Source organism: Nerophis lumbriciformis, linkage group LG34 (genome assembly GCF_033978685.3).
Source record: "Nerophis lumbriciformis linkage group LG34, RoL_Nlum_v2.1, whole genome shotgun sequence".
Taxonomy (NCBI): domain Eukaryota; kingdom Metazoa; phylum Chordata; class Actinopteri; order Syngnathiformes; family Syngnathidae; genus Nerophis; species Nerophis lumbriciformis.
The window spans coordinates 3,346,480-3,369,303 of NC_084581.2; the positions used below are offsets into that span (position 1 = coordinate 3,346,480).

General features: G+C 40.6%; 1 protein-coding gene across 3 annotated transcripts in view; it reads left to right on the plus strand.

Annotated features, from left to right (window-relative positions):
- The window catches only part of myo6a (myosin VIa), a 46,444-nt gene that overhangs the window by 8,690 nt on the left and 14,930 nt on the right, over positions 1-22,824 (plus strand). For all 3 annotated transcript variants that reach the window (XM_061929028.1, XM_061929029.1, XM_061929030.1), the window contains exons 3-24: positions 409-478; positions 543-616; positions 5,190-5,319; positions 5,557-5,662; positions 5,720-5,775; positions 5,865-5,962; positions 6,118-6,282; positions 6,413-6,493; positions 7,749-7,929; positions 8,010-8,154; positions 10,494-10,651; positions 10,725-10,816; positions 10,987-11,059; positions 11,209-11,336; positions 11,499-11,594; positions 11,656-11,826; positions 13,370-13,408; positions 14,082-14,175; positions 21,686-21,816; positions 21,877-21,954; positions 22,040-22,169; positions 22,677-22,767. In XM_061929028.1, coding sequence (XP_061785012.1) covers positions 409-478; positions 543-616; positions 5,190-5,319; positions 5,557-5,662; positions 5,720-5,775; positions 5,865-5,962; positions 6,118-6,282; positions 6,413-6,493; positions 7,749-7,929; positions 8,010-8,154; positions 10,494-10,651; positions 10,725-10,816; positions 10,987-11,059; positions 11,209-11,336; positions 11,499-11,594; positions 11,656-11,826; positions 13,370-13,408; positions 14,082-14,175; positions 21,686-21,816; positions 21,877-21,954; positions 22,040-22,169; positions 22,677-22,767 — 2,387 coding nt within the window. The remainder of the gene's footprint in view (positions 1-408; positions 479-542; positions 617-5,189; positions 5,320-5,556; positions 5,663-5,719; positions 5,776-5,864; positions 5,963-6,117; positions 6,283-6,412; positions 6,494-7,748; positions 7,930-8,009; positions 8,155-10,493; positions 10,652-10,724; positions 10,817-10,986; positions 11,060-11,208; positions 11,337-11,498; positions 11,595-11,655; positions 11,827-13,369; positions 13,409-14,081; positions 14,176-21,685; positions 21,817-21,876; positions 21,955-22,039; positions 22,170-22,676; positions 22,768-22,824) is intronic.

Genomic DNA, 22,824 nt, shown 5'->3' on the forward strand with positions numbered 1-22,824 from the left:
TGTGATTTCTTATGTTTTTACTTTTAGAAAATTTGCAACAAAAAAAACAACCTCTTTCATATTGTCATTTTGGGGTTTTGAGGACAAAATTGAATTTATTCCATTTTGGAACAAGGTTGTAACAAAACAAAACGTGGAAAAAGTGAAGCACTGTGAATAGTCTCCCGATGCACTGTACGATCAAGCATCAGCATGCCAATAAGCACAGCATGGTTATGTCACATGATCAAAGCTTTTGTGTGTCATTTTGTTTGGTCTGGAATGCAGCACAGCGAGAGAAGAGAAAAAAACATTAGCCGTCATTATTTGTCTGGCCACACCCACTACACATTAGGCTGTCATTATTTGATTGACCACACCCACCAAGCTGAATGCCTGTTAACGTGACTGAATGTTTTTTTGTTGCAGACCTTTTTGGCTGCCATCAGTCAAGTCTTTCCTGCTGAGGATGACGTCAAGAAGCATGTGGAGGACAATTGTGAGTCACTCTGATGTCCCTAAATGATGCTGTGCTGAAGATGTTCTCGTCTTGTGTCCCTCAGGTTCGCTCATGTACCTCAACGAAGCCACACTGCTCAACAATGTGCGCGTCAGATACAGCAAGGACAAAATCTACGTGAGTGTTCACTCCGATTTTTGCTGCCTCTCATTGCTAAACAACAACAACAACAACAAGAATAGCAAGTGTCAACATTCTCATCACATATGGGGACGGCGTGGCGAAGTTGGGAGAGTGGCCGTGCCAGCAATCTGAGGGTTACTGGTTCAATCCCCACCTTCTATCATCCTAGTCATGTCTGTTGTGTCAAGACACTTCACCCTTGCTCCTGATGGGTCCTGGTTAGCGCCTTGCATGGCAGCTCCCGCCATCAGTGTGTGTGTATGGGTGAATGTGGAAATAGTGTCAAAGCGCTTTTGAGTTCCTTTAAAAAGGTAGAAAAGCGCTATACAAGTACAACCCATTTACCATTTATCTACGTGCTGAATCTGTAAGCGCTCTCTCTTTTGTGTTGCTGTGTCAACTGCTGTGACGCTTTTATCATGATACACAAACTATACATCCATGTAACCGCAAGGACGTCAAAACCAAAGAAATTACAGAAGACAATTCAAAGCACAAACACTCAGTGACGGTATGTGACTTGCTAAAAGTAAAATTTTTTAGACCAAAAATAACAAAAAATTAAGTAACAGAACATATGTTTTTTAATGTTTGTATTTTTCAAACTTACGAATTATGCCTTGAGGAATTAGTCTTGCAATCATGTCACCGCTGTCTGGCACACGAAGCACGCAGGGAGTATCATAGCCTCATATTAGAAATGTTTTCATTTTTGTCTCTGATGGAAATTGTCTGTCTCTTAGAATGTGGTAAGTTTTTTTTTCTTTTTCATAATTAGTGAATCCTGACAGATTTTTGTAATGTGCACGTCAAGGTCTGTGGGAGCTTACGTAGGGGGAGGAGCAAGACGCCTTGTGTGTGTATAAGCTACGTGACGTGAGAGTATAATTCAGAATTTAGCTAACACACAGGATGCACAGACATCGTCTCATTATTCGCGACTCACTAGTGAGAAGCACTGCTAATTAAGTAACAGAGGTTATGAGGGAAAAAAGATGATGTGGGATTGATTATTTCATCTTCAAACAGAATGAGCAACATGAACCCATCAACACGGACAGACGAATGAGCAAGTATGCTGTGATGTCTTTGGCAACGGTCGTGAATTCAAACCCCGTACCATACCAAAGACTATAAAAATGGGACCCATTACCTCCCTGCTTGGCACTCAGCATCAAGGGTTGGAATTGGGGGTTAAATCACCAAAAATGTTTCCCGGGCACGGCCACCGCTGCTGCTCACTGCTCCCCTCACCTCCCAGGGGATGAACAAGGGAATGGGTCAAATGCAGAGGACAAATTTCACCACACCTAGTGTGTGTGTGACAATCATTGGTACTTGAACTTGAACTTGAACTTTAACAAAAAAGACAACACAAAAAAACATCCCAACCCAGTTTTTACTACTTGGGGGAAAAACTGCACTTTAAGATGTTCAATATTAATTGAAGTGCAATTTTTGCTAACAGAGATTATGAGTTCATTTTATTTGTTTATTTATTTAGGTTTATTAAGTTATTGACCTGCAAATTACAATAGTAAAAAAATACTACAGTAATGACAAGTTTATTGGGTTTGAAAGGGTTATTTGCATTATTATTATTAAGATTATTATTTTTATATATTTGATTGCATTAGTGCTTAAGTGGGTCACAAAATAATGCCGGCAATAATGTTGTTTATTGGCAATATCTTGTGGTACAATTTATCGTCCAGCAAAATTATCGGCCCAGGTGTTTTACTCACCTGGTTAAGTCCCTGCTTCTGGTCAGCCCGGGACTCGAAGGAGAGTGCAGCCTGCTAACTGTGTGTGATACATTGACTAACGTAACGTTATGTATAGGTACCTCATGCAACCCTGCTTAAAAAAAATCACTTGACAAAAAGTATGAATAAGGTAGCGAACTGCAGTGGACGCAACAGATTGCCGTGTTTGCAATGACGTTATAACCATAGACATCTTATAAGTAGACGCAGAATTGGCTGCTGTGACGCGAGAAATTCGGCCGCCTGGTGTTCAGCGTTTTCCTGATCAAATGAGCGGACTGTTGAAAATAGGAATCGGGGGATTACTTTTCACAAGTAAGATTTAACATTAACGTACTATTGGTTGTATTTTGTGAAAAGAATATTACCACAGAGCTGAGAAGGAACAAAGATCTTCAATATTTGCATGTGAAAATCACAAAGAAATCTTCTGGGGGAGAACAAAATTCACCAACCGCCACTGATTATGATGCATTCTCATTTTAGGCAAAGTATAAGACAATACTTTCTTAACAGTATAATTGTAACCAGGAATAAGTCTTCAAGTAACAATATTCAAATACTAACATTGTTGGGTAAAACAGAATTTGTTTTTATTCTGAATCCAGTGAAACAGATTGGTGGTTTTAGCTGATTTAAAGACTTTCAGGTGTTTATATATGTTTATGTTTAAGTATTTGGCAGACGCTTTTATCCAAAGTGACATACATAAAAATACACATAAAACAATCACTGTAAACATTATTATTTAAGGGACTAATGTAATACAAAATATCAATAAAAAGTGTCAAGACAGAATAAACTCTCTGCTGCTGAAGCAACAGAGATACAGTCTATAGGTCCCTAAGATATATAGATATCTAATGTATTCATACATTGTTTATGTAAGATATACGCATGTGTATATATAACCTAATCATATTGTTTCTTGACCTTAAAAATAGCTGACCGTTTTTTTCCCCCTTCTCTGGGATTATATTCCCATTTTTGATCTCGGACGTCTGGTCACTTATAGCATATAAGAATATTCTATTACTGTTGAAGCAAACTATGAATAATAAAACACGCCAAAACATGTGTCCTTTATCATAGCTACACGAATGACAAAAAAAACTTGTGAAAATCAGTGGTATTCAGTGAGGTAAGATTAATTAAATGTGCTGACAGTTAATTGCTCCTGCCAAATGAATTGCACTGAGTGGAGCGGATCACCACTCCAAGATGGCAGCCCCGCGTCTCGTCAGCGCCAGTAGGCAGTAGCGGTCGATGCTGCCTCTACGTATAAGATGTCAATGTTTGCAACAACGTTAGCAGTGAGTTTACAGCCTCACTGATTTAACTACACAGCAAATAAAAGTTACGTTACTTAGCCAATAAACGTTAGCTTACATTAAAAACGTACTGTTCTTTTTGCAACTTCAAATGTTGAACGAAGTTGGAAGTTGTTGCGTCTCCGTCTATAATCTTCGAACCGCATGTTTTGCATACTGCAATTTGTTTTTTGTTGACCAACTCGTAGTTTTAATGCCTGAACGAAACTCTTTGCATAATTTTTCCTCACTGGTGCGTTGTTTGACAGCTCTTCTTTGTTGGTTGTCCTGCAATTTGATTGGATGAATGCTGTGGGATGAAAACAATGTAGATCTAATTTGATCGGATGTTGTACTGACAGAGCACACACGCTGACAGACACACACATACACAATGAAAGATACGGAGCGCTCCTGAATAACTTTTGATTCTTTGGGTTTTGGGAAAAGTAGCAAGTCTTGTCAAGTCAAAAGGCTCAAGTCCAAGTGAAGTCACAAGTCATTGATGTTAAAGTCTTAAGTCGAGTTGCAAGTCTCTTTACATTTTCTCAAGTCGAGTCTAAAGTCATCAAATTCATGACTAGAGTCTGACTCGAGTCCAAGTTATGTGACTCGAGTCCACACCTCTGCTGTCTATGGCCGGTGCACAAAGTCAGAACACCGGAATGCTACATCCTGTGAATGTGTTTATGCTGTGATGAAAGCTTGAAAAAGAATACATGTCAGGAAAATGGGTAAATGCAAATTTCAGCAAAAGTAGGTTGCTGGCTAACTTTTCAAAACATTGTTAAAGCCCGTCAAATGTGAACCCATAGAGGCGTGTGCAAAGCATCCTACAAATTTTGCCCAACAGGCATTATAATATGTGGTGAAATCACACACGCTATTAGCTAATCACAAATCGGCAATCAAAGGCAGGCAGCAGTTAACAGTGCCAAATATTTGTGCGTGACCAACAGAGACTTCTGCTGTTGCCACCACAGCTAGCAGCTGCTTGTACCACTACAGAAAAAAAATTAATAAATACAAATCCTCCAATTGGACAGTCTTGTGAGCAAATTCTAACTCACTCGTGAGTAAGAGATAATGTTAACTTTTTAACTATTCCAAATTATTATTGTCAAATGCTTCCAATTTTATCTATACAGACAATTGTGTTTGACTATTTATAATAACTATCTGTGGTAGGACACAGGCATTAAATTGGTTTTAAGTTGCGTTAGAAAGCATTAAATTAGATTTGCTGATACCTGCAGAAACCCTTAATTTGCAATACCACACATATCTTGAAATGAAGGTTTTGTCTGAATGTGTTTATTCACAAATACCCTGTTAGGATGATGAGGTTGATGATGATGATGATGATGATGATGTTTGGGACAGTGATACGCACTGGCGGAGAAAGCGCAGCATTGTTTTGTGCATCATATACAGCTGCAGTTATTTTGGCACGCGTTTGGTCATGCAATGTTTGTGTTTTGTTATCGTCAGACGTTTGTGGCCAACATCCTGATCGCCGTCAACCCATACTATGACATTCCAAAGCTTTACTCGCCAGAGACCATCAAGCAGTATCGAGGCAGGTCACTGGGCACACTCCCGCCGCACGTATACGCCATCGGTGAGTTATCCCTAAATGTGGTCAGAATGAGTGGAAATGTTGTAGAACATAGTGTTTGCAAACTTCATATATCAAAAAGAAGAAAGAATGGGGGCAGGCACTTTGAAAATCGGCCCCACTCCGCTCTTTTGACACCCTTGTCTTAAAGGATTTACCATTTCCTGATGTAGTTTGTCATCTGGCCACTAAAAGGCAGTCAGTGTACGTGTGCATTGGTGTGTGTGTGTGTGTGTGCAGCTGATAAGGCCTACAGGGACATGAAAGTTCTGAAGATGAGCCAGTCCATCATTGTCTCAGGGGAGTCTGGCGCCGGGAAGACTGAAAACACTAAGTTTGTCCTCAGGTAAGGATGATGATGCAGCGCCTTGGAAACACTGTATCAACCTGGCTGTGCCCACAGGTACCTGACATCGTCTTATGGAACGGGCCAGGACATCGACGAGAGGATAGTGGAGGGTATCACTCACCTGTCAATCATCTCTTGCATGAGTCAGCGTTTCTTCTGGTCTTGTGTGTGACGTGTGTGTGTGTCTTTTGTGGATCAGCCAATCCCTTGTTGGAGGCCTTCGGGAACGCTAAAACTGTGCGCAACAACAACAGCAGCCGCTTCGGAAAATTTGTGGAAATCCATTTTAATGAAAAAGTATATCACAAACCTTAAATTCTTTGTTTATTCATATTTATTTAGATAGCTAAAGTTCACCTCCACTTTGTGTGTGTGTGTGTGTGTGTGTGTGTGTGTGTGTGTGTGTGTGTGTGTGTGTGTGTGTGTGTGCGTGTGTGCGTGTGTGCGTGCAGAACTCCGTGGTGGGCGGCTTCGTGTCACACTACCTGCTGGAGAAGTCGCGCATCTGTGTGCAAAGCTCAGAGGAGAGAAACTATCACATCTTCTACAGACTGTGTGCAGGAGCTCCTGAGGACATACGCCAAAAGTTTTACTTGAGCTCGCCAGACACGTTCAGGGTAGGAAAACACCTGACCTTCAAATGAGTGAGAATTCCAAAGACCACCTTTGCAGGAACATCACAAAATGGTGGTCAGTGGTTCTGAAGGTTCATAAAGATGTGTGAGCAGTGGCTTGTGTGTGTTGCAGTACCTGAACCGAGGATGCACTCGCTTCTTTGCCTCCAAAGACACGGACAAGAATATCCTGCAGAACCGCAAAAGTCCAGAGGTAGAGTCCATGTTGTTCTGACTAGCATGTGTGTGAGCGTGGACCATCTGTAAAAAAAAAAAAAGAACAGAACTTCCTTGTGGACTTGGCTTTGCCTTACATTTGAGATTCTGCCTCTTCTTCACACGTTGTTCATTCTCATCTGGCTCCCCCTCTTTGTCAGCTCAAAAGTCACACTTTTCATAACTAGATGATCTCAGCACCGCTCCTTGAGCGTGCCCTGGTTAACGCATGCGGGTTGTTTGAGAAGGTTTTGATGGCTTGGATTGTGTCTGCTGTTAGTTCTGTTCCAAGTCGGGTGAGCACCTCCACAGTGGTAGAAGTGATGAATGAGGTTCCGTTCCATCAGCATGTTACAGCAACTAATCCAGAACCTTTTCGCGAACTAGACTTCTTGTAGTTGTTAAATTGTATTGCTCCAAAATCAACGTCACCAAGTTTGAGTGACTCTGTTATTGTTCTTGTAATCACTGACATCTGTCATTTCAGTAGGTAGGTAGTAGAGATGTCCCAATCAGGGACCGATATGTCTTTTTTAACCGATCTTTACCACAGTTGTGTCCCAGTGTTTACATGCCAAAGATTGCACTCGTGTAAAAGATTCCTTCAAAAGGGATGCACGCTCAGGGAGATATTATTTAATTTCTTTATTCCCAATTACACACATGCAGGAGTTGCATGATTTCCAGGAGGGTGCGTGTCTTGCCAGAACACCGGCTCCAATTTCAGAGTAAACTGCAAACAGGTTGTTTATCCACAGTGCTAATCCTCACCACCGTGGCTGAAAATAAAATAGGTTTCTTCTAAGGAGGTATGAAGGAAAAATAATGGCTAAGCATGCTACACACACACAAAATAACAAAATATGGAAAAAATTAAGCGCTGTGAATACTTTCTGAAATGCACTGTTGGTTGAGGGCTAGAATGCTGTGCAGCTTTTTTCACCTAAACACATGGGAGAATAGGACCACTGATGATCTTTGGTGACCTACTAATGTGCCACAGCACAGTGGTTGGGCATCACTGCTGTGATAGTCCGAAGTAAGAACTGCTGGGCTGAGAACATCAAAAGTGAATCAGAACTTTGGTTGTGTGTAGAAAATGGAATGAGGAGAGCACAATTTGCTTTCTAGTTTAGAAACATGTGAACCACTTACAGCTAGTGTTTATTATTATTTATACTGCACAGAACTAGAACAAGTCACATTTGGTTCTATGGTTCTGCTGTTGATGTGTGTCAATTGTGCTCGCGCAGCATGTCAAGTCGGGCCCGCTAAAGGACCCACTGCTGGACGATCATGGCGACTTCCACCGCATGATTGTGGCCATGAAGAAAATCGGTCTGGACGACACAGAAAAATTGGACCTGTTCCGTGTGGTGGCGGGCGTGCTGCATCTGGGAAACATCGACTTTGAGGAGGCCGGAAGCACCTCAGGCGAGCGACTGGATGCATCAACTTAAAAACGTAGCATGTTTTGCTGAGTGTGCTGACAAATGTGTGTGATCGTCTCGCAGGCGGCTGCGCCATCAAAAAGCAATCCAGCCAAACATTAGACTGCTGTGCCGAGCTGCTGGGCCTGGAGGACGACGACCTGAGAGTCAGCCTGACCACCAGGGTGATGCTGACCACAGCAGGGGGCGCCAAAGGAACTGTCATCAAGTATGAACAGAAACATGACTGTCATTCATTAATTCATTCTTCTTTCATTCATTAATGCTTCTATTCGGTCATTCTTTCGTTTATTCATTCCTTCTTCCATTCATTCATTCATTCATGCATTCATTCATTCCTACATAACGTCATTCATTCATTCTACCATTCATAATTTTAAACAAGATGCTTACTTGGTGTTTGGAGAAGGAAGGTAGATTATATGCTTTGTGGTTATGATGAAGATAGATGATATCAGGGCTGTACAGTACGCCTAGAAATAGTGCAAGTAGGAAAAAAGAAAGGGAGCACAAGTGCGAGTACGGATTTCAACCTTTTCATTTGCATTTTGCTCCTGACATTAATCCATGCAAAGCGGCGCAGTGGAATAGTGCCTGTCTTGCAGGCATTAGGTTCAAATCCCGGTGGAAGTTGTGTTGTAAGGTTGATAAATGTGTTATTATATTAAGATTCTTATTTTGCAGTTAAATAAATAATTTGTTTTAGTAAAAATGCATACATTTTGGTTTAAAAAATATAAATAAAAAGAGTATTCTACTACATAAAAAAGTGTGAAAAAAATTGTAATGGGGAAATTTAGGCCAGGATATCCCTGTTTATACCCCAAGATCACATGTAGTTCCCCTTTAAAAAAAAAATCAAATTTTGCACTATGGGATGTGTGCTGTAACACAAGCATCGGATACGATAGACTGTATTCATCCCACAGTGGGGAAATATTGTGGTTGCAGTGCAGATACAAAAACCCCACCAAAATAAGGTGAAAACAAGAACACAAAGGACATAAAAGACAATAAAATATCACAGAGCTGATGCAACCAGCTACCACTTCAGCGATGCCATTTCTACATACAGCTCAAAGTAAAACACAACAAAAAACAAAAAAAATTGCAATATACATACATACATACATTTGTTGTTTGTTGTATGTGCACCAAGCATCGACAAACTACAAAACAAAATCACCATTTATTTTTTTACGCTATCTGACCAGAAGTCCAAAAAACGCGCTCAACCGTCAGAGGCATGAATGGGTGCTGAATGCTCAAAAAATATAAAAATGTTTACATAGGGTACAGGACAGCACTCCAACTATAGTTTTTATTACCAAACGAACGTTTTAGGTGAAACCCTTCCTCAGCGTGTACAAGCAACGAGTTTGTTGCTTGTACACTGTCCTGTACACCTTTGACGCTATATGATGCCATTAGCAGGCGAGCGATCAATCGTGACAACTGTTAGTTAAAGCTAAGTGGTAAGAAATGTATGGATGGTGAAATTTGCCCAGCCACAAAAGTGTAGTTGCTGCTTCTGGTTCTCCTGCGCTCATAAACAAATGATGATGATGATGAAGAAATGCATCATAGCTCCCTTTCACAACACACCTGTTTTGCCAGAGACATAGCATAAAAAAATAGAAAAAGTGCCCGAAAGATATTTATTGGCATTGACCTGTGGAGCAAAAAATTACTAACTACATCATTCCTGACCATAGGATCATGCTACTTTTGCAGTTAGTCTAAATATTGATGCTTTCAAATAAATTTTAAAGAGGCCTTATCTTTAATACTTTGTATTTTAGTCAACTACATTTATTGTAATTTTAGCTGACTAAAATGATGTGTAAATTCGTTGCATAAAACCAGACAAAAATTAAAATAAATTTTCGTCAAAAGACTGACTAAAAACCAAATTAAAATCTGCTATCAAAATGAACGCTGGCTATAAGCTGACCTCCAAAACAGCAACATACACGCATAACATTCTGTAATTGTCATTGATTGGCTGCATGTGAGCCGCATTATAGTGTAACAACCTGACAGTTACAGTTTATGTATGTGTTGGAGTTGTCTGACTGTTCGTGATATTGATCGCATCAGTGGCTGAGTCTGATGAGTGTCTGTTGGCGCAAGTGAGAGAGAGAGCGGCTGCTGTTGAGGTGACCTTTTTTTGGGGTTTGTGTGGCAGAAAATGACCAGTTTTGCTACATAGTAGTTTTTTGCTAATGTATTTTGGTGTGGTTATGGTTGAGAATGAACAGTTTTGCTCAATTAGTTCATAATGAACCTCCTTGTTCTCAAAGTGTCTCATCAGACGTCACAATAATTAAACAGTGTTGACGAACATTTTTTTTTCTGTTGTGGCCGCTTGTCACCTGTCATATACAGAGTTGCATTGCAAAATTGTACAGAATATACTGTGTTTATTTTATTTAGAGTTTAGGTTGGATTTTATTTTGAGCGTGGTATAGATTTGCTGTGCTCGCATATGCGCAGACGTGCACCTAAGAGGGAACATTGGTGGTTATTGTGTTATGTGGTTATCAGGGTTCCTCTGAAAGTGGAGCAGGCCAACAATGCTCGTGACGCTCTGGCGAAGGCTGTGTACAGCCGCCTCTTTGACCATGTGGTCACCAGAGTCAACCAGTGCTTCCCGTTTGACTCGTCTGCCAACTTTATTGGAGTCTTGGACATTGCCGGCTTTGGTGCGTACACGTTCGTTACTCGCCCGCTCTCTCGATGGCGTGTCACGGCTGACTGATGTCACTTCTTGTGCAGAGTACTTTGAACACAACAGCTTTGAACAGTTCTGCATCAACTACTGCAACGAGAAGTTGCAGCAGTTCTTCAACGAGCGCATCCTCAAAGAGGTCAGAACACCCTTCAGAAACTTCTAGAACCTTGTAGTACTTCACACTTTCTGCTGATGTCAGCACTAATGTCCCCTGGCAGCATTTTGGACCAGATGTCGCCCTGATGACACCCCCTCCCAAATGTTTAGTACCTCCATCATCATCACTGATGAAGCTTTATGTTCCAGGAACAAGACTTGTACCAGAAGGAGGGCCTGGGAGTCAATGAGGTCCACTATGTGGACAACCAGGACTGCATAGGTAGGAAAACCACTTTGAACTCTGACATGAGAGCAATATTATGGCAAAATAGGATTGATCGATTGATTGATTGATTAATTGATTGATGATGTCGCTTTAATGAGTCCCTGCCCCAGCCTTCAACAAAGTGTGACATCCTGTGCTTGCAGACCTGGTGGAGGCCAAGGTGTTGGGCATTCTGGACATCCTAGATGAGGAGAACCGCCTCCCTCAGCCCAGCGACCAGCACTTCACAGACACGGTCCACAGCAAACACAAGAACCACTTTCGTCTGACTGTGAGTGAAGAAAGAAACAGGAAGTGCTTGTCATGATCAACATCTTGTTTGTCCTTCAATATTGTCATGTTTCTGAACTTTATTGTAGCTCTAATCTCAACAACTATTGGATTTTATTGTTTCGTGTGTGTGTCTGTGTCTCTGTTCCTGTTCCTTTCTCAGGTACCCAGGAAGTCCAAGCTGGCTGTCCACAGAAACGTGAGGGACGATGAAGGTTTCATCATCAGACACTTTGCAGGAGCCGTGTGTTACGAAACGGTGTGTGTTGAACAATCAGTCTGTGTGCGCAGACGTGTTTATCAATGTTGTTGGGCCTCAGACAAAGTTTGTGGAGAAGAACAATGACGCCCTGCACATGTCTCTGGAGTGTCTGGTCAGCGAGTCCAAGGACAGCTTCATCCGCCAGCTCTTTGACAACGCCAACAACGTTAAAGATCCCAAACAAAGGGCGGGAAAACTTGGCTTCATCAGTGTTGGCAACAAGTTCAAGGTCAAACATGGACACATACAGCACACACACACGTATACACGTTCGTATGCAACGCAAACATACGACGCACACGCATACATTCACACATACATTAACATGCACACATATGCGACACAAATACAGTATATACACTAACTCACGCACGCACATATATACACACATATATGTGACGCACACATACACACATACGCACGCACAATATGCACAGACATACAGTATACACAACATACATATGCACACATAAAAACACACGCACACACAGTGGGTACGGAAAGTGTTCAGACCGCTTTAAATTTTTTACTCTGTTTCATTGCAGCCATTTGCTAAAAAAAGTTAATTTCATTTTTCATAATGTACACTCAGCACCCCATCTTGACAGAAAAAAAGAGAAATGTAAACATTTTTGCAAATTTATTTAAAAAAAAACCCTCAAATCTCATGTAAATAAGTATTCAGACACTTTGCTCAATACTTTGTTGATGCACCTTTGGCAGAAATTACAGCCTCAAGTCTTTATGAATATGATGCCACAAGCTTGGCACACCATTTTTCATCCATTCTGCTTTACCCATTCCTCTTTGCAGAACCTCTCAAGCTCCATCAGATTGGATGGCAAGCGTTTCATCCAGGATGTCTCTGTACATTGCTGCATTCATCTTAGTCTAGTCAGGGAGGTGACCAAGAACCCGTCACTCTGTCAGCTACAGCATTCCTCTGTGGAGAGAGGAGAACCTTCCAGAAGGACAACCATCTCTGCAACAAACAACCAATCAAGTCTCTATGGTATATTGGCCAGACGGAAGCCATTTCTTAGTAAAAAGTTTGCCAAAATTCACCTGAAAGATTCTCAGACCATGAGAAACTAAATTCCCTGGTCTGATGTGACAAATATTGAACTCTTTCACGTGAGTGCAAGGCATCATGTTTGAAGGAAACCAGGCACCGCGCATCACCAAGTCAATACCATTCCTTCTGTGAAGCATGGTGGTGGCAGCATCATGCTGTGGGGATGGTTTTCAGGGGCAGGAACAGCGAGACTAGTTGGGATAGAAGGAAAGATAAATGCAGCAACGTACAGAGACATCCTGGTTGAAAACCAACGCTTTCCATCCAATCTGATGGAGCTTGAGAGGTGCTCCAAAGAGGAATGGGTGAAACTGCCCATAGATAGCTGTGCCAAGCTTGTGGCATCTTATTCAAAAAGACTTGAGGCTGTAATTGCTGCCAACGGTGCATCATCACAGTATTAAGGGATGGGTCTGAATACATATGTAAATGTGATTTTTGAGTTTTTTATTTTTAATACATTTGCATACATTTTTTTCTGTCAAGATGGGGTGCTGAATGAAAAATAAAATGAACTTTTTTGATTTTAGCAAATTGCTGCAATAAAACAAAGTAAAAAATGTTACAAATATTTGGAGTCCACACGCATACATGCATATATTCATACATTTACATGCACACACAAGCTAATTTAGGGTTGTTGCAGACAGGAAGCAGTTCGTGGACCTTTTTTAAAATGTTTTTTGTGTGATTGCAGACTCAGCTCAACATCCTGCTGGACAAACTTTGCAGTACGGTCAGTGTGAATCTATTCATTCATCTATCCATCCCTTTCCTACCGCTTGTCCCTTGGACGCAGGGGGTGCTGGAGCCTATCAGTCATTGATTAATTCATTCAATCAATCATTGATTCAAACATTCATCAATTATTGATTAATTTATACATTCAGTCATTTATTCATTCATCCATTCAATCAACTATGTATTCATTCATTCATCCCTATTCCATACATTCAATTAATCAATTCATCCATCCATTTAATATCATCCATACAATCGATCAATCATTCATCCATCCATTTATTTTCATTCATACAATCAATAAATCAATCATTCATTCATCCCTATTTCATACATTCAATAAATCATGTATGCATTAATAAAATAATCAATCATTGATTTATTATCCTGTCAATCAACCTCTGATTGATTCCTTCCTTCCTTCCTTCCTTCATTCATTCATCTATCTATTCAATCATTCATTCATCCAATCATTGATTGATTCATTCAGCCATTCAATCATCAATAATTGATCAATTTATTCTTTCATTCAATCATTGATTGATTGATTCATTCAGTCCTTCAATCATTGATTGATTCATCCATTTATTTGTTATTTCATCCAATGTGTGCCCTCCCCCTGTCAAACAATGACCTCTGCATGATCTGTGTTGACCTCTTGTGTGCAGGGTTCCAGTTTCATTCGCTGCATCAAACCCAACTCAAAGATGATTAGTCAGCACTTTGAAGGAGCTCACATCCTCTCACAGCTGCAGTGCTCAGGTCAGTCTTCCTCATGCCCATGTCCTCCTTCTGGCAGAGCACGGATGCTGAATTTTAGTCTTCCGGTTAGGGCTGGGCGATGTATCGATATGCGCGATTATATCGCGGGTTTGTCTCTGTGCAATATAGGAAATGACTATATCGTGATATTCGAGTATGCGTTCTCACACAGTTGCTTTTAGCTGCTGGCATTACACTACAGGCTCTCCTTGCTCTTTCCTGTCTCTCCTTCTCACAGACAGCAAGCGCAGCTTCTACACACGTCACATACTGTCACGACATACGTCACATACGTACACGCCCTCGCGCAGCAAAGAGGTTGCAGCATGGCTAACGTTAGCTGTGATGCTAGCGGTAATACGAGAGAAAGAAGGTGCGAATCTGGTAACAAATGAAGGAATAATTAATTCCCCCAAAAAACAGCAGGTGGTCCATCGTCTGGCGGTGGTTTGGCTTCATGTGGGAATATGTCGAACACACAACCGTAATTAGTCAAATGTGGAGCGAAAGCGTTGCTATAAAAAGTAGCATTACTGCTAATATGTAGCATCATTTGAAAAGTCACCTGCTAGTGAATGAACAGTGCTTACTCCGCATGTCAACATCTCCGTTTGGTGCCACACGCCCACACCATCAAAATGCAGAGGCAAACATTTCCAGATCAACACCGTATGAAAAAAATAGTGATTTTTTTAGTTGTGATTTCCTTCTCTGCATGAAAGTTTTAAAGTAGCATATATTAATGCAGTATGAAGAAGAATGTTTTAATGTAGACACATAGAATCATCATACTGCTATGATTATATGCATCAAGTGTTCATTCAAGCCTAAGGCAAAATATCGAGATATATATCGTGGATCGCGGTATGGCCTTAAAATATTGCGATATTAAAAAAAGGCCATATCGCCCAGCCCTACAGCATTAGTGCTGCGTTGTTTTGTCTTCTAGTAAAGCACAATTGCTGGCTTTTTTGTGTTCTAGAAAAGCATGAGTACTGCATTATTTAGTCCTCTGGTAAAGCACGAGTGCTGACCTTGTTTACTTTTCCGGTAAAACACAAGTGCTGACTTTAAGTTTTCTGGTGAAGCATAAGTGCTGCCTTTTTTTCATGTTCTTCTAAAGCATGAGTGCTGACTTTGTTTAACCTTCGAGTAAAGCATGAGTGCTGTTTAGTCTGCGAGTCAAGCATGAATGCAGTGTTGTTTAGTCTTCGAGTCAAGCATGACTGCTGTGTTCTTACAGTCTTCTGTTAAAACACGAGTGCTGACTTTTTAATGTTCTAGTAAAGCATGAGTGCTGCGTTATGTAGACTTCTGGTGAAGAACAAGTGCTGACTTCATTTAGTTTTCTGGTAAAGCATAAGTGCTGACAGTTTAGTTTTCAAGTAAAGCATGAGTGCTGTGTTTATAGTCTTCTAGTAAAACATGAAATGCTGTATCTAGTATTCTGTTAAAGCACAAGTGCTGCATAGCTTAGTCTTCTGGTAAAGTACGAGTCTGCGTTGTTTGGGCTTTTGGTGAAGCACAAGTGCTGACTTTGTTTAGACCCCCCCACACATCTGTGGTCCCCTCCAAGGTTTCTCGTTGTTCCCATGGGTTGAGTTTTTTCTTGCCCTGATGTGGAGTCTAAGCCAATGATGTCGTTGTGGCTCGTGCAGCCCTTTGAGACACTTGTGATTAAGGGCTATATAAATAAACTTTGATTGATTGATTGGTTGATATATTTTAGGAAGCGTTATGTATTTGAGACTTACCGCCATACCGATATCATTTGATGTGTCTTTGTTACGGCTGTTTCCTCTTCTCTGCGCCTGACAGGCGAAGCACAGACCATCATCTTTGGCTCACCCCCGCTCCTTGCATGTTTATGGAGGCTTCTCTCTGACGCGCAATGACGTGCTGCGCATTAAACTTTTTTTTTTAAATTATGACTTTTTGACCCTATAGTGATCAATGCTTTGGACAGCGTAGTCACTCACTGAATTTTGGCGATTGGTGAGTGACGACAGCTTTATTTACACATACACCAATTTGATTTAGAACATACAGTATATCTCTCCTTTTAGCAACTTTATCACTAATCTCATCTGTTTATATTGTTCACTTCTGTTAGCGACATAGCACAGAAGCTAAGGAATGCTCCACTCTGCTGCTTGCTCGGTGTGTCAAATATTTAACTATGACTCGGTTTAAAAGTGCCTCTCCCCATAGCCCGTGTGGACTAAGCCACTGTAGTATAGCGGCTCTCAACACTGGTTATCTAGCCACAAACCACTGAGGCAATCTTAAGCACTTTAAAAGTTTGTTTTAATATGTCGGTATATATTGGCTAACGGTATTCAAACTAAAAATAACGCAATATCAGTTTTGGTCCATATCGCCTAGCCTTAGTTTCTGGTAAAGCGCGAGTGCTGACTTTGTTTAGGCTTCTAGTGAAGCATGAGTGCTGCATTGTTTATTCGTCTAGTAAAGCATGAGTGCTGCGTTGTTTGGGCTTCTGGTAAAGCATGAGTGCTGCGTTGTTTAGGGTTCTGGTAAAACATGAGTGCTGCATTGTTTAGGCTTCTGGTAAAACACACGTGGCAAGGCAATTTTGTTTATAGAGCACAATTCGTACACAAGACAATTCTAAGTGCTTTACAGAATATAAAAAGAAGGAAAAAAATTCAAATTAAAATCAGAAAATACAATCATCATAATAAAAACCAGTCAAATTCTGTAGATTAAATGCTTTATCATATGCACAATTAAATACAAGTGTTCGTAGTTGTAGTCCGGACTCGAGCAGCAGCATTCCGGATGTACTGCAGCTGCTTTTGAGCTTATTTAAAGAGCCCAGTGAGAACACCATTACAGTAGTCTAATCTGCTAGAGACAAAGGCATGGATTAGTCTTTCTAAGTCTGATTTAGACATTATTCCTCTGATTTTGACAATGTTTTTCAGGTGGTAAAAATCTGCTGATGTTATTGACTTAATGTGACTGTTAAAGTTCAAGTCTGGTTATTATGTTTCAGGGAGAGGGTCTCAATGTAAAATGTAAAAAATATTTTCTCTTTGCCTCTGTGGGCCAAAGACAATTATTCCAGTTTTGTCTGAGTTTAGCTGAAGAAAATTATTTTGCATCCAATGACCTATTGGCAACATGTACAAGTTGAACAATAGGGGTCCAAACTCGAGTCCTGAGGAACCCCTCAGGCCATAGCCATTTGGTCAAAGACAGTTAACAATTTGCAACAAAGTATGTCTTGTGATCGATATAGGACTTGAACCAGTTAAGAAAAGAACCGGATATTCTCACCCAGTTTTTTAACCTCTGTATTCAGATAGTATGGTCAACTGTGTCAAAGGCAGTGCTTAGGTCCAGCAGAACCAAGCCTGTTTCAGTGCTGTGGTGGGGCCTAAAGCCTGATTGGAAAGTATCAAACACATTGTTAACCAGGAGAAAGTCACTAAGCGGTTGATATACAACTTTTACTAGGACTTTGCCCAAAAATGGCAGGTTTATTATAGGCCGATAGTTCTTCAGTAGTGTGACATTAAGACTTCTCTTCTTTAAGAGGGGTTTAATGACAACAGTTTTCAAGGACTTTGGAAATGTTCCAGTCTGAAGTAAGATGTTAACTAGATGAGCAAATTGTGGTAACCAACTGCTCATCAAGACAGCATGTTGATGGAGTCAGACTGTGGATAATTTCTTCAACTGTTTTGTCAGTGACCGGTGTGTAATGTGACAGTTCTAGATGAATAGCTGACTGCAGAGTAACTATTTGTTTTCAAGGAATTAATGCATTTTTAATGCCTTGAACTTTATCATGAAATAATATTGCAAATTAATTGCTCTTTTGTGTAGAAATGAGTTCTATTGGAAGTGAAATTGGAGGGTTTGCTTATCCGTTTACCGTAGCAAACAGGACACAATAGTTGTTACTACAGTTTGTGATGATTTCAGAAAATACTTTGCCATTGTCCTACGCAAAGTCTGGTTGAACACATTTAACCATTCTTTGTAAAGCTTGGAGCTTTGATTTGCGCCATTTCTGTTTGACCTCGCGGCACTCTTTTTTTTCTGTGACCAGATCGAGTCTTAATTTCTTCATGAAACAAACACTTGATGTATATGAGTTCAACAAGTCAACAACATTAGCATACGGGGTGTTTTCAAACCTAATCATTTCTACAAACTGTGTCCGTACGCTATCATTTATGAGTCTTCCCCTAACAACTGCAGACCCAATTGTTGGTTTGGGTCTAACAGACAAGTCGAAGAAAACACAAATGATCTGAATAAGCAGCATCGATAGCATTCACGTTTGAAATAGCAAGACCCTTAGTTATGATCAAATCAAGAGTGTGACCTCTGCTGTGGGTGGGCTCGTTTACATGCTTAGTTTGACCCAACATTTCAAGGACAGCACTGAGTTCTTTAGCATGCCTGTCATTGGCTACATCTACATGCACGTTTAAGTCCCCTGTGATGATCAAACGGTCAAACTCAGTGCACACAACTGAAAGTAATTCCATAAAATCATCAATAAAGGAATTTGAATTATGTGGTGGTTTTTTAAATCGGGATATAAGTACGGATGATTGTGTTACCTCCAATTTCAATGACACATACTCAAATTATGAAAAAAGCCCGAATGACAATTTTTGGGTGCAGATATTTCCCCTGAATATACCACAAACACTCACACCCCTCTGGTTTTGTGGCGTCTCAAACACATAGTTAAATTGAGGTGGGCCACTTTCAGTCAGAACTGCATTTGTTGTGTTTATGTGGAGCCATGTCTCGGTTAAAAACTTCAAATCGAGATTGTAAGAGGAAATACAATTATTAATTAAAAATGATCTATCACTTAAAGGTAGAAAATGGATGGATGGAAGATCCGATATTTAGTACTGCTTGTTTGAGATTAGCTAGAGTTGCCCTAGACCAGTCCTATTCAAATAGCGTCCCGCAGGCCACACCTGGCTCACCAAAGCTTTTCATTTGGCCCACCGAACATCACCAAAATAGGCTTGATGAAACCAATAAAGCTAGGGTTGATCATGTATGCAGCACATTGAAACAGATCCTCTCTTTGCCAGAAGAGATTGAAGTTGTCAATAATATGCAGTCTTCTGGAGTCACAGGCTTTGGACCGCTATGAATCAGCCAGCCTTATTTGTTCATCCTTCTGTCGATGTTTGGTAGAGGTCCACTGATGAATGTAGATATGTCCACTTTATCAACATTCTGAATATAGTTTATTAAAGTCTTTCTTCGGGATTTCAGACTGATGGTTTCTGATGTCCACGGCACCCACATGCACAACCAACTGTTTGGTCCCTTGGTGTTTAGCCAACACCTCAGGTAGCTGCTTTGTAATGTAAGAGACAATGGCACTCGGAAAGCTGCATGTAACCATTCTGTTTATGTTTACATTCCATATGGCGCCGTCTCCAAGCAGAAGCGTATTTTTGACCTTGGCACCTGGCACAGTTGCTCTGGCCGTCTGACACCTTGTGCCAACTTTATTCTGTTTGTGATACTCAGTCACATTTGGCTGTGACAGTGGCAAAAACCTGTTTGTCAACTTTATTCCAGGTGATATTACATGTCGGCCATGGATATCAACATTCTGACTTGGCTTCTGTTTAGCAACAAGTTCATTGCAGGTGTATTTACAGAGTCTTTGAAAAAAACACTGTATCACACAGCTTCAAGCTGTGCATAACTGTTTTTTCACCCTTTGGTCTGGAGGTAAATGATGACTTCTTAACACTGTATTCCACTGGGAGTGTCTCATGAAGTCCTTTTTCGCTTTCCAGGAAAAAATCCTTGCTTTTAGTACACAAATTTCTTGCTGATATATCCAACAGTTTTCACAGGGAGCCATTGTTTGGGTTACTCCTTCACTCATGTTGAGAGGGTTGTTGTCGCTGACTCGTCAGATGGATTGTAAAAAGCATAAAAATTATTATTAGAGTCTCGGGTTACTTAAAAGAAAATTAATACAATTATATCCAAGACTTGTACAATGATTTAAAAGCGAATAAAGCAGCAGCCAAGCAGGAGCAAACCGAGACTCGTCTGCACTCCTTGGAAGCAGGAAATAGTGCTGACTTGGTATAAGCTTCTGTTGAAGCACGAGTGATGCGTTGTTTAGTCTTCTAGTGAAGCACAAGTGCTGCGTTGTTAAGTCGTCTATTAAATAACGCGTTCTGCGTTGTTTAGTCTTCTGGTAAAGCATGAGTGTTGTATGAATTGTAACAGCAAACGTCTGGTAATTACTTGAACCTAGCATTAGGCTGCTAAAATTCCACCAGTAGGGGTCATATTATGATATTTTCTGCATTAAAAACACTTGCTTGCGTCTGCATAACACCTAATGGTAGGTTTTTTTTGGTCAAAAATTTGCATAAATTTTGTTTTACAGACCATCTTTAAGGTGCTTTCTGACTGTCTCTTTAGAATGTGCTGTTTTGTGGGCGGTCTTATTTACTATTTACATTCCCAAGACTTCCTCTAGCCCAGGAGTTTCAAAATCATTTTTATTTGGGGCCACATCGTAATTATGGCTGCCCTAAGAGGGCCATATGTAGCAGTGAATATATATGAATATTAACATAACACTTTACGCTCTTTTTAGATATCCATACATTTTCTACCGATTAACCCTTTTCAGATATTTAAGTGTTTATTTTCAATAACCAAAAACAAAATGATCAGTACATTAGATGATAATAAAATGTAGATCAATGCAATTGCATGTGCAACATATTTTCTGTCAACATTTAAAGAACTATTTTTAGCCAGGAAGTGCTTTTTTTATTTCCAGCCTTTTGCAGGCCAAATACAGTACATGATATAGTCAACCACTTAAAATGATTGGTGGGGCACGTCAAAAAGATGTGGTGGACCACATAAAATGATTTAGCTGGCCACTATTAAAAGATATAGCTGGCCAAATAAATAACATGCAGGACCACATAGAATGACGTGGGGGCCTGCATAAAAATGACATGACGTGGCGGACAACAATAAATGATGTGGCGGACAACATAAAAGTATTTGGCGGGCCACTTTAAAATTAAGTGGTGGTGCTCAATAAAATTATGTGACGAGCTACATTAGAATGATTTGATGGGCCATATTTGGCCCGAGGGCCTGGAATTTGACGCCTCTGCTCTGGCACAAGCCCCCTTTGTCTTCTCCTTGTCAGACATGCTGTAGTTTTAGCGTTTCCATATGGAGTCTATTGACCGATATAAGTTAGAACCATACGCTACTTTTATTCGAAATGGCAACAGCGCAGGATTTTAGCATGCATTTGCATGTACAAGCCAGTCTGCCCCACAACAAAAGGATAGAGAAAAATGAGAAATGTATTAACTAACACTTATATTAATGATCAGTGAGCTGATAGAGTAGCTATAGCAGATTTTTTATATTTGTAGACTTTCTTCCGCGGGGTAGCTTAAAAGGAGTTCCTTAACAAGGTGTTGGGTCTGTGTTTCTTCAACAGGTATGGTGTCCGTACTGGACCTCATGCAAGGTGGCTTCCCATCCAGGGCTCCCTTCCATGAACTCTACAACATGTACAAGAACTACATGCCCCCCAAACTCACCCGTCTTGACCCACGCCTCTTCTGCAAAGTCAGTCCCATTTGAGACCTGTAGACCGGTGTGATTGTCATGGTGCTGATTGTGTTGCAGGCATTGTTCAAAGCTCTGGGACTCGATGAGAACGACTACAAGTTTGGACTGACTCGAGTCTTCTTCCGACCTGGCAAGGTGAGACCTGATGAGTCCACTGTCACTGAGTGGGAAGTGCCAGTTCTTTGGGGATATGATCTTCTTGTTCTCACCCCGTGTGTAGTTTGCGGAGTTCGACCAGATCATGAAAACTGACCCAGATCACCTGGCAGAACTCATAAAGCGTGTCAACACCTGGCTCATCCACAGCCGCTGGAAGAAGGTCCAATGGTGTGCGCTGTCAGTCATCAAACGTAAGCGCATTTAGTTATTTAGCGTGGCGTTATTACCATAGTGTTATTAGACTAAGACAAATTTTATTGATCTCCAAGGAAATTGTTTGACAAAGTCACTCGAAAGGAAAGGATAACTAAAACACTCTCAAGGGCACCAAAAGAGTAAGAAATAATAAATAAAATGCAATAGACAATACCAACAATACACAAGCAATAATAAATAACAACAGTAATAGAATGGGACAACTTAAAAAATAAAATGAATGATAAGTAAATACAACTTAACTGTGTTCGTAGCATTTATTAATAGCATTTGTTAGTAGCTTTTGATTGCACCCTTTATTGTCAACCTGTGTTGTGCATGCTGTCCATCATCACACTTTAACAGAGTGTTTGTGTGTGTGCGTGCATGTGTGTGTGAGATCCTCAAACGTGCGCTAGCTGTTTGTACCATATTAGGAGGTGTGGGGGGAGCCTGGAAGGAGTGATGAGTCAGCATCTTGTGTTGTGTGTGTGTGTGTACAGTGAAGAACAAGATCTTGTACAGGACCAAGGCTTGCATCAGCATGCAAAAGACGGTGCGCATGTGGCTCTGCAAGAACAAGCACAAACCTCGGTGGGTCTTCTTCACCTTCCAAAGTGACACAGGTCAAAATCAGGGGGCGTGTCTCAG